The following is a 12413-nucleotide window of genomic DNA, read 5'->3' as shown; positions in this document are numbered from 1 at the left end:
GGCTTGCGTTGTCACACTACAACAGCAGACTAAAGAGTTTTTGCTCATTGATTTCGTTACATTAACCTAAGCATTTCCCCCAAATCTTGTGTGATGACCTCGAAAGATGTTCTCCATGTGTTGAAGTTGGAGACTTGTGATCTACACACATGTACGGATAGTGACACCGCTTCTTGTTCTATTGGGTCGTCTGTAAACTTTTACAAGTGACATTTTGTGAGCTAATAAACTATACCTTCTTTACTTCCACAGGAAACTCTGTGAGCATGCTGTGATAGTGTTGGCCTTTGGAATTCAGTCAATACCCTATATAATCTATATAGTATTCATGTGACAAAGATTCTTGCATTGGATCTTATTTGGAACATGTGTGCTGATAAATTAGGTTGGCTACGTTTCTTTGTGTATACAAGTGTTTGTTTGTTTTTTAGTAAATTGTGTATGTTTAATTGCTAGTGATGGTTTAGACACAAGAAGTATGAAATACACAAATGAAGAGCTTGTTATTGCGGGGATTCAATGTTATTCTTATATGTTTTATGGTTTTCACTTGGTGTACGATTTTTGCTCTGCAAAGACGCACTTTATTCAGAAAAGCAGAACGCAGATTTAGCGTTTAGAATATGTGCAAAATACACGTGACACTCTCATAACATAAGTCTCATTCTCATAGCATACACTTTCCGGAACCTAGATGCCTAAACAACTCTACTGTTCCCAAGACCACCCCTTTCCATATTCCAAAATTGCATATAGCCTATTGCTTAACGAATCATCACTGTTAGAAATGCGTCGAGTTTAAACAAAGCTTTGCTTTTCCCTTCTAATCTGAATTAATTTATTGAAAAGGTTAAACTGTGCATATTGGATACGCGCACACGTGCAGCCTACCCCAAGAATCCTGGACCAATGAAATCAACCCATCGCTCTCCGCGTAACCAGTTAGATTGACGTGGAGGACGCGTCAAATTAACTCCAGCAAACTTCACCCTGCGGGATCAGACAAATCCATCTTTAACTGGAGAGGATCACTCGTATCCCATTCTACCCTAGACAAGTTTAGCATGTAGAAGTTTTGCAACCGGAGTAGACAAAAGTGTGTCGAAGTGTTCTGAACATCACAAATCTACTGCATGCTGCAGCGTTCAGCCATTGAGGGAAAACTTTTAAAGACACGCATCGCAAGAGCAAATGGGTGAGATCTCGTTCACATCTGCACGCTTATTTTGCAGAGAGATGTTTTATTTAGACCAGAACTAACCGTAACTCTGAACCTCAAACTGAATTGTCAAATGTTTGCTTTGGCTATGAGTAGGCTCTTTAAATAATTCAAATAAAGCTACTGTGCGGTGCCTACCATACAGCGATTGTCTTATTAGGCCAATAATATTCAATATTTCTACTGACAATTTCGAGTGTTAAAAATGTTGGAGAATGCAGAAAAAGATCTCCGTGTCCATGGAAAAATCTTGGATTTGTGAAAGTCACTCAATATGTACATGATGTGCCATGCTTTTTTACGAGATTCATTTTCCACAGCATAGGTTTAATGCCTTTTGTTTCTTACAGAGCAAACCTACGGGGAGGTGAACCAGCTGGGGGGAGTTTTTGTCAATGGACGTCCTTTGCCCAATGCAATAAGATTACGAATCGTGGAGTTAGCCCAGCTTGGCATCAGACCTTGTGACATCAGCAGACAGCTTCGGGTCTCCCATGGCTGTGTGAGCAAAATCCTTGCGAGATACAACGAAACTGGGTCCATTTTGCCAGGCGCAATCGGTGGCAGCAAACCACGAGTTACGACGCCGAATGTAGTAAAAAACATACGGGACTACAAACAAGGAGACCCGGGAATTTTTGCATGGGAAATCCGGGACCGTCTTCTCGCGGACGGAGTATGTGACAAGTACAATGTTCCCTCGGTCAGCTCTATCAGCCGGATATTAAGGAACAAGATTGGAAACCTCTCCCAGCCTAACCAATATGAAAATGGCAAACAAGCACCTCCGCAGTCCAGCATCTCCTATAATCACATATACCCGTATTCATACCCCAATGCAATGTCTCCTTCCGGGACCAAAATGAGCAATCCTCCCGGTGTTCCTGTCACGGGTGGGCATGTAAGCATTCCCCGCGGTTGGCCTTCAGCGCACACGGTCAGCAATATACTGGGTATTCGGGCTTTCATGGATCCTTCAGGTGAGACTCATTGTACAATAATAGGTTTTGACAGAAAATCTTAAGTGTAACATCAAACGGTCACATATAGGCCTGAGCCATAGCTTGATTTGCGATGCATACACAAAGCAAACTGAAGAGGCCAATGCAATAACCTAATGTGTAGCCTATTATAAACATGGGAACTATATAAAGTTGGATAAATCTTCAAATTAAAAATTTGACATGAAATTTAGAAAACAGAGCATTAAGACGTAGGCTAACCGAGTAGGCCTTCGGGTTCTCGGTACTGTAAAAAGTGGTAACCTGCAATTGTTACCTTACGTAGTTGTTTCTACCTGATTAAACCCATAAAACGATTTTGAAAATGTATTATGTATTAATGTTGACTAAATCATGTAAAATAATATTTTAGACTAAAACATTTTCAGGTGATTTTTCAGTCTAAACTGAGCAAATGATATTGTTTTAGATATTAAAAATGTGTTATGTATATAAATACTGTTTTTATTCCTTTATTTTAAGTTATAACGAATAAATGCACGCATTAAGCGACCCAATATATAGTGTAATAACATCTCATTGTAATGTGCATATTTACAATAAAACGTGTTGTTGAAAATACTGTTTTAGAATATGTTATAAATTCTTATATATGAGAATGTGTACCATGTATTGTCACTTGGAGTAACTGATGATAATATATTTATTTAAAATCCATTTAAGCAAATATGCATGCATGAATTTTCGCTTAATATGTATGCATTTTAAATGTGCTCCACTGAATGTTTTCAAATATATCGTTTAAATCATTCAGTTACAATATCGCTGACATTGGTTAATTCCATAAGTAATGTTTTATTCTGCTTGGAATAATTTTGATTTAGTTGGTTGCAAAGTAAAGCAAAAAAAGAAAAAAACTAAATTTAAATCATTTAAATCATTTTTCCCCTAGCTATTGCTAGCGCTGAAGGATACGCACCAAAAATGGAGGACTGGGGTAGTGTGAATAGAGCGACATTTCCCTCTGCTCATGGAGTCAATGGAATAGACAAATCAGCTATTGATGCAGACATAAAATACCCTCAGGTATCGTAGCAATTATTTTATTGTTACTGATACAAACTCTGTTTATAAATCATGTGGATGACTTTGGATGTCACAATTATCTTTCATGTTATTTTGTAATTACATAAGTACTGTGTAATAAAAATTAAACACCTAAAATATAATTGTTTTTATATAGCTGCTTATACACTTACAAATTATATTGCACGGCTATTTATATGTAATATAGCCACAAAACGGAAATACAAAGTGTTACCTTATCATGTATTATTTGTGTACTGTATTATTTTTTCTGCTTGCTCTGTGTTAACGTGATTGTTTTTCCTCCTGTTTCTTCAGCCTTCGTCGACTTTGTCAAGTTATGTCCCAGCATGCGCGTACTCTCCCTCCAACCAGTATGGCGTGTACAGTGGCCCGGCAGGCAGTTATGTGAGCCCAGGGCATCACTGGCAAGCCCAGGGCACCAGCCTCTCCCACCCTGGCGGTGGCGTAGCGATGCACCCGAGTGACATCCATTCTTCTATGGCGTTCAAACATGCAGTGCGAGATGGTATGCACAATCATACTTTGATATCTGTCACACTTCAACTGCTGTCCATTATCAATGAGATTTGAGGATAATTGCTTATAGAGCGATTTTTTTTTATGGGCATCTTAACTGACTTTAAAGTGTTTATTTATTTTTTTTTATTTTTTTATTACTAATTTTAATAAATGTATAGACACTTCTTAAACGCCCATAATTAGATTTATATTATCATTCACTTTACTTTCTAATTGCTAGAAACAACACCTGGGGAAATAAATAAATAAGGTTTCAGCTTTTATATAGAAGCCTGATAGGCTAGTGTTTTCAACCAAACCATTAGGCATGCACATAAAATGTCTTAAGAGAATGAGGTCATGCAGGGTACAGCGAGCGGTGTAAGTACACTCTTAAAAATAAAGGTTCCAAAAGGCTGGTTTTGCAGTGATGCCATAGAATAACCATTTTTGGTTCCCCAAAGAATCTTTCAGTGAACAGTTCCTAAAAGAACCATTTTGAAGAACATTTTAAAAATCTAAAGACAATTTTTCGACTACAATGAACCTTTTCTGCATTTGAAAGGTTCCATGGATGTTCAAGGTTCTTCACAGAACCATTGATGATAAAGAACCTTTATTTTTTTAAAGAGTGTATTGTAGTATTATCTCACCAGAATGACTGGCCTCATTAATAGGCCTACGTGAAATTAATTTCCATGATTAATTACTATGCATTTCTATGATTAACAATTGTAGGCATTACCTATTAGCTCACTTTAACAAAATATACATTTCATAAATTCTAAATAAATATGCATTATTGAATAAACGGTCAGTACTTGTAATACGTAAATATGCAAATTATAAGTATATTTAAAAAAACAAAACAAAAAAAAAAACCGTTTAGCCTATTTTAGAATATTTTTGATAAATGTATTCTAGAGGAAATTAAACAGTGGCCTATTTTTGAAAATCGAATCGTCTTTTTGAACATGCCCCGATCCCATAGATTTACATTACACACAAAATGCGTGATTGGATGTGAGGAGAGTTACGACTTGTTTTCTCTCTAAATATGTTCTCCTGTTTGTCCTCCGCAGGAGACAGAAAACCACCGAGTCCCCTAAGCAAGCAGCAGCACGGAGCATTGAGCAATATACACGGACTCAGCCTTTCTACCTCATCCTCGTAACTGCACAGATGCATCAGTTTAGAAATGATCGCATTTCAAGAAAGCAAACCGTAAGTTCAACCAATGCACATCTTTCGACGGTGCTGTGCTGTTCGAGCCCGTGGCCAGCGCTCTCGGAGAACAAGATCTTTGTAAAGCCGAATGAATGTATCCGACTTAGTTCTTTACTGTAACTATAACTGACTCCAGGCTGCGTTGTTTGGTGGCTGGCTGTTTAACCATTATACTGTCATACTGGGTTTGTCTATACTGTTTATGACAGCGACAGCATAGCGGATGCAAAAATGAGATTTGTCTTAAAGCTAAATCAGTACAAAATAATTTTTAAAGAATGGCAATACATTACATAGACGTGTACAATAAATAAACCCTACGTGAACAAAGTAATAAATTGTTAATGTAAATATGAAGAAAGCTTTAGTTATATATTTTTATAAATTCATGTGTAAATATGCTAAATAAAGGTATTGCATAAAAAAAAAAACATCTCAAGTCATATCGTTGTCTTTTTATGAGCACTTAATTTCACTTCAAATTCTCGCAAAGATATATGGAAATGTCTATAACAAACTGCTATGCTCTATGCTCATTCTGCCTAGTGTTTTCAGTACATTTGTGTCCACTCTAAATTAGCAGCAAAAAGTGCTATAACATCTGAATTCTTGCTGAATTTTCAGTAAGAGAGTGTTTCACGCAATATGCTCTGCAAGGAGCGATAAGGCCATTTTGCTGTTTTCTCATGTGCGCTACTGAGCGTAATGGTGCTTGTCCGGATTTGGCGCCTCCAGTGATGCTATCTGTGTTGATGCTGGATCATTGCCACATGGTGCAAAATGTGTTACGATATATATTAAGATTATATAAATATCTATCGATATAGATAATCCTCGATTTGGCAAGTTTTTAAAACGGTTCTACAGTCATTTTGCTTAAAGCATTTGTGATGACATGGTTGATGTTTGTTTGCAACCTCGTGGAAGATGCCGGCTCGGCATACAGAGACAGATCTTCGAGTAATAGGCCTATGCACAATCAAAAACCGTTTGCATTATATTCAATTAACATTATTACCAGGCCTATCCTACGTTTTATACTATTAGTTAAATAGTCGTAAAACTGTTCTGATGGCTACAAGAGAGTTATAGTTTGTTTCTCTCTCTCTCTCTCTCTCTCTCTCTCTCTCTCTTCATAAAGGATCTGGGTCGCATTTCTCAAAAGCATCATAAGCCAAAGCAGATAGTAGAAACAATAATTGCAATCACCTTATACAATTTTTCCCGAAATCATGGTTAAACTGTAAGCAGTAGTCCTACTTGAGAATCGTCGTAGATCTACGAGCGCTCTCTGCAGCAATCCTAGAGTTTAGGTGCACGGTAAACCGCGCTAAACTCAGTTTCTTGCGATCACCTGCAGGACAACGGTGAAATTACAGCTAAATATAATACAGCTATAGTTACAATTCATGTAGCCTAAACATTATGGCTTTAATATCATAATATCATTAATATCATTATTTTATACGTTTAAAATTATTTAAAATAGTTTCAAACAAATGCATAAAAAGCATAAATAAATAATAGATCCTACTAACTAAATAAAGCATTGTAGGCCTACCTGATTTAGACGAAGTTGCAAAAAAAGTCTTAGTTTGTCATGACGTCGCCATTTTTTCCTCCTCTTCCTCTTTTTCTCTGACACCCAAAGGCTTCTGATATCCCCATCACTGTGGAGGAGTAAAGAGCACACTGGAATTAACTAGACTAGAAACGTGCTCACGGAAAACGGAGACCATATAAAAATACATAGGCTAATCTCAAAACTGAATTTAATGAATTGCTGAAAAAATAACTTTAAATATTTCCGGGGGAAGATAAATTGCAAATATTTTAAACAAACAAACAGTTATAGGCCACAATGTTACAATGGACAAACAACTGTCATTTCAGTTGTGTGAAAATTAAAAGAAAAGAAACGAACGCTGGTACCTTGGCACCAAGAGAACAGAAAGAGAAGATAGGCCTGCATAATTACCGTGATATTTGTTTGAAGCTGTTATTAATTGATACAGCAACACGTTTTATATATGCCAGATATTATGCCAAAATTAATTTAATACCTAAACATTTATCACGATATCTTTTTTAAAATAAATTAACACCAATGTGAAAGACAAGTAGTGTGAGAAAAGTTATGTGCACTTCTCGGAGCCAAAACATTATTGAGAAAAGAAAAGAAAATATTGTTTAAAATTTGATCGATGGAACCCGTCTTTTTGAACAATCAATAGGCTAATTAATTAAGTAGCCTAATTAAGTATTAACTGACAGTGTCGGTTCAAACAGCTATCCACGACCATTACGATAGAGTTTCCTAAACCATCTTTTTCGAATTCCGAATATTATTGTGCAAAAGACACAGTAATCACAACAAAATGTCACTAAATGACAGTAGCATATACGACTCCATTATGCTCTCTGTTAATAACATTAACACAACAATAACAACTACTAAAATAAATAAATGCATACATACATATACATTGAATGAATGATCGATCTAAATGTCAAAAGCTTAATTTAAAGCCCAATCAAGGATTTAAGCATGCAATGCAAATATTTATATAAGTAATCTTTAATGGCATAGGCTTGTTGGTCAACGTGGAACATACACTCACGCGAGCTTGTAAAATGTGGTTTTTCTAGTTCTGCACTGTTGATAGTGGAAAACAGAAAAAAAAAAAAAAAAAATGTCACAAATGTTCGCTGAATGAGGATGAAAGTAAAAGATCGGTATCACTGATGGGTGTTTTTTCAGTCCATTTAAATTTCGTAAAAGGTGATGTTTTTCACAACCAAATTAACAGTTAAAATTTTAGTTCTAGTTCAAGTTCTGTTATGTTCATTTCAGGGCTTTCCGTAGCAGTAATGTACTAGAGACTCAGCCTGATGATTTCACGACGGAAAGATCTCTGTTACACGTCCCTGAAACATTGCTGACACTCTATGAATGCATGTACTGTACTTTCCTGCCGTATTAGGCATATAAATATGTCAATGACACCATAGACATAAGACTGTTAGTGAGCAACATAACTCAGTGTATGGTAAAAAGAAATGCAGCGTTTTTCCCAGTTTAGGTTTTCAGTTCGTTCAACATGCCTGTAATACGACTTTCATTCTTTTCTCTTTATCCCCCCCCCCTTTTTTTTTAAACCAATGTATTTATTTATATTATTTGGTTATTACGATTATTGTTTAAAAAAATAAAAATAAAAAGTTTTATTATATTATTGCTTTTCAAAAAAAAAAAAAAAAGAAAAGTAAATTAAATAATAATAAAACTAAATAAATAATGGACAAAATAAAACAAAAATGTAAAACTCACTTTTTATGAACGAATATATTGTAGCGTTAACATGATTCTAAACCAATATGTTATTCATCAGCATACTCAATGTTTGAACATTCTTTCTTGGGGACTGATATGGAAATGATATGGAAATTTCACAAGATGACATTTCCGAAATATATATTATAGGGTATTACAGTCAAACAAATATATATAGACCTGTATTTAATGACACAAATTGTGATGCAATGAATACATGTGTAATATGAACTGTGAGTTATTATGTAATAATCCCTGCCAATGTCCAGTGATGTCTGTTTAGACAAAACCATTTAGCAGCACTTGATTGAGCTCTGATTTAATGATGTAATGCAAAACTTCTGCAAGATTTACTTCCTCGCTTTAAATTAGTTTTACTTCCTTAATTGTATAAAGACATGTTCCCACGCTGAATAGCTTTAACCTGCTGTAACAGTAGTCCAATACCTTCTGTCATTTGATGTACTTGTCTGCAAATGAAAGGGTCACGTCAACGTCAGACTTCTGGGCTAACAACTGAGATAGTGATGCTGCTGTAAACTTCGAAAGCGATGTCATCCATTTGTTAGTATTGTTGTTATAGCAAGGCCATTGGTTCTTTTCTCAGGGAATACATGAACTGATAAAATGTTGTTGCTACATTGGTGCTGTTATAGGACGCATTCATAGTATTACAGTTTTTGGTCACACTTTATATTAGCTGGACTTAACTACTATGTATTTACATAAAAAAAAAAATAAGTACAATGTACTCATTGTGGTCATATTGTATTGCAAAACACTTTTGCTGCTATTGAGGTGGGATACAGGTAAGGTTAGGGACAGGTTTGGTGGTATGGGTAGGTTTAAGGGATGGTCAACAGTGTAATTATAAATGTAATTACAGAAATTAATTACAGATGTAATTACATATAGGTATTTTAAAAAATATATAAGTACAATGTAAAAACATGTATGTACACAATAAGTGCATTGTACCAAATGATTAATTTAAATGTAAGCACATAGCAGTTAAGGCCACCTAATATAAAGTGGGACCCAGTTTTTAATCACTGTTTACAATTTGTTTATTTATTTAGTTGTTAAGTAGCTGCTTGCACTTTACGAGATTTAATTGCAAACAACATACAAAATACTAATTTCAGAAACAATTCACCTAGAGTGTAGAATAATGCTCAGAATAATAATAAGAAAAACATTTTATAATAATAATAAGAAAATTTTAAATGTTTTATAAAACAAATGCAAAAATCCTAAATAATGCACTACACTTGAATGGAACAACATTAGGAGTAACATAAAACCCTAACTAACAACAAAAAACAATAAAAAACAATAATTTAAATGAAATGCCATCAAATGTGAAGTGTCACCTTGGGATTTCAGGAATCTTTTTTTTTTTTTTTGTAAATTATAAGATTACTTTTTTTCCCTTCAGAAACTGTACACATAGCAGATAACAATGAATTGTCCCATAAATCATTGCTCATAAAATGATCTCCAGGGTATCTGTTGAATATACTTATCAAATATAAGATCAGGACTATATCTGATAGTCATGCATTGAGGATCTCAGAAATGACACTATGGTGAAATATCTAACATAACAATTTCATGAAACACTATTAGGTCAAGCGGATTTTTATAGAATGGTTGTAGATTAAGTTAGTGAAACTGCTACAAAAAAAGCAGTTGTTAAAGGTGATTGTAAATCAAACACTACTTTTTGTTGTTATTTTTTTAATTTAATTTAATTTTTTGTTTTAGCTGCTACATTTTAGATAGCCAACGTCAAGTCCAGTTAAAGGTTCTCCTTCACTATAAAAACAGTCAGTTCAGGAGTTCAGTCTACACATCTCTCTGCCTAATGGATTTTATCTTCACTATGAGTGTTTTGATGCTGATATCTAAAAATCCTGTATATGCACTGTAAATCTCTAAAGTGAAGAATGTTGTTCTCCTACAGGCAGCCTTGGAGTAACAAGCTTAAACAGATACTCAGTGGTGAAACAAATCTCATCTGTTCAGCCAAACAATAGTAAGAGGTATGCTTTTACCGAGTCAGATCAGTACTCCTGTCCTGAGAGTGAGTGATTTGTCATTGGCTCTGTTGTGTAAAGGAAAGATAGGACTGGCTTTGTAAAAACAAGTGCTCATCATCAACAATTGGAAGTGATGCAGCGGCTTCACATTACAATGATATTTAATGTTAATGTCTGTCTGTGCGACTTCTGCATTTAGATGAATTTTGCGCTGTCTGAAGTCAAGGATTAGTTAATGTATTGTAACTATGTCAGTTTTCTAAAAAGCATCTAAATAGCAAGTTGTAATGCTGCTTGTTGTCCTTTAATATAACAGATGATTCTCTACTACTTTTCAAGTCGTTGTAACCACTCACCACATCAACCGGTCCCTTTGAAAGCTGAGACACACAGATGGGACAATGAGATTCATCTTCTCTAATTAAAACATAACATGTTCATGTCCTGTCTGACTTCCCCCTCCCCACAGATATGATTCTTGGATGAATGATTTGCTTTGGACACAAAGGCTGTGCAGCCTTAAATGTGCAAAAAACACAGTTTCTCTTTGATCATTATAACTAAATACTTAAATGATGACTGCAATCAAATAACTAGGCCTACAGCAGCAAGACATTTACATTGTCATATTCTGCATTGGATTAGAATGATATTTCACCCATATTGCACATTCTGTCATCATTTACCTACCCTCAAGTTGTTTCAAACAACAGTTTCTTTATGCTGCTGAGCATAAAAGAAGATATTTTTAAGAATCTTGGTAACCAAATAGTTACTGACTTCCATAATATGAAAAAAAAATAAATAAATCCACATTCTTCAGAATATCTTCTTTTGTGTTCAGCAGAAGAACGAAATGCATACAGGTTTGGAACAACTTGAGGGTGAGTAAATGATGACAGAATGTGCATTTGTGGGTGAACTATCCCTTTAACGGTGGTTATGTAAATACTGTAGCTACAAATCGTCATGTTTCACGCATGAAGATGAGACAGAGACCTTTGGTAGAAAATATGTGCTCTGGAAAAATGCTTTTGCGTCCATGGCTTCTGATGCAACAACTCTGTATGTGTGGTGAACAGATCTCTGGGAATGGAAGAAGATGAGTATGATTCCCCCTAATTTTCAGGGACTAGAGAATTAATCATCTGCTAAAATGCCCATCTGTGATTTATTTAAGGAACTGAAATATGTTATGTGTACTTCCTGCCATCTCATGTATTTCTGCAATTACCATCAAGCTGTGTGGCAACGGATTCCACTGTCTCTGAACCAATTTTTGGCACCAGTTCTTATGAGGTGAAAATAAGATGGTGACTTCCCTCAGAAAAAATATTTTTTTGCGGTTAGCCACTGTTCTGTCTTGGTTTTGTGTCTGGTTTATTGAAATGTGAACAACATGGGGAGTACTTTAATGGGCAAAACAGGAATAAAAATGTTGTCATTTTACCCCAGTAGTTTTGTTTTGATGTGTTATGCAAATGGATGTCATTTATATTATGGTAATAAAGCAGGACATTGACCTCTGTAGCGATTTTATTGTGTGAAAATGTAACTTTTAGAATTGGGCCAGATGAAAACATTATGCCATTATGGCTGAAAAATGAATAGAGGTTTCAAAAGGGGGTTCTTTGGTTCCCTAAAGAACTTTTCAAGGAACAATTCTTCAAAGAACCACTGAAAAAAAAAAAAAAAAAACACCTTTTGTCAAATGGAAAGGTTTCATGAATGTAAAAGGTTCTTCATGGAACCATTAATACCAATAAACAAACTTTTTTTTTTTTTTTTTTTAGTAGAGTACAAGCCTTGTCCTGAGGTCACTGCACAATTCAGTAAACACAGTTTAACTTAAAATGTGTGACCTCAATGGTAAATTTACATCAGAGGCTCTCAACATGTACAAATGCATGAACTGAATTCAGAGGTAAATGTTTTTCAACTGGAGTGTCTGGTTATGTGAGAGATGGTCAGACAATGCTTACTGCAATGGTGCGTAACTCAGCGCTAGTGACGACAGATGA

The 12413-nt window shown here is 35.2% G+C and overlaps 1 protein-coding gene across 1 annotated transcript; it reads left to right on the top strand.

The window, feature by feature from the left end:
• The first annotated feature begins 950 nt into the window (after positions 1–950).
• On the top strand, positions 951–8152 carry pax1a (paired box 1a). The gene is made up of 5 exons (XM_058750455.1): positions 951–1195; positions 1570–2199; positions 3134–3267; positions 3586–3796; positions 4872–8152. The coding sequence occupies exons 1-5, from the start codon at positions 1192–1194 to the stop codon at positions 4961–4963; spliced, it is 1071 nt and encodes a 356-aa protein (XP_058606438.1). The 5' UTR covers positions 951–1191; the 3' UTR covers positions 4964–8152.
• Positions 8153–12413: the final 4261 nt, after the last annotated feature.

The sequence above is a fragment of the Onychostoma macrolepis genome, chromosome 17 (genome assembly GCF_012432095.1).
Source record: "Onychostoma macrolepis isolate SWU-2019 chromosome 17, ASM1243209v1, whole genome shotgun sequence".
Taxonomy (NCBI): domain Eukaryota; kingdom Metazoa; phylum Chordata; class Actinopteri; order Cypriniformes; family Cyprinidae; genus Onychostoma; species Onychostoma macrolepis.
Note: the sequence above shows the minus strand (reverse complement) of the source record. Positions and strands in the feature narration are given on the sequence as shown.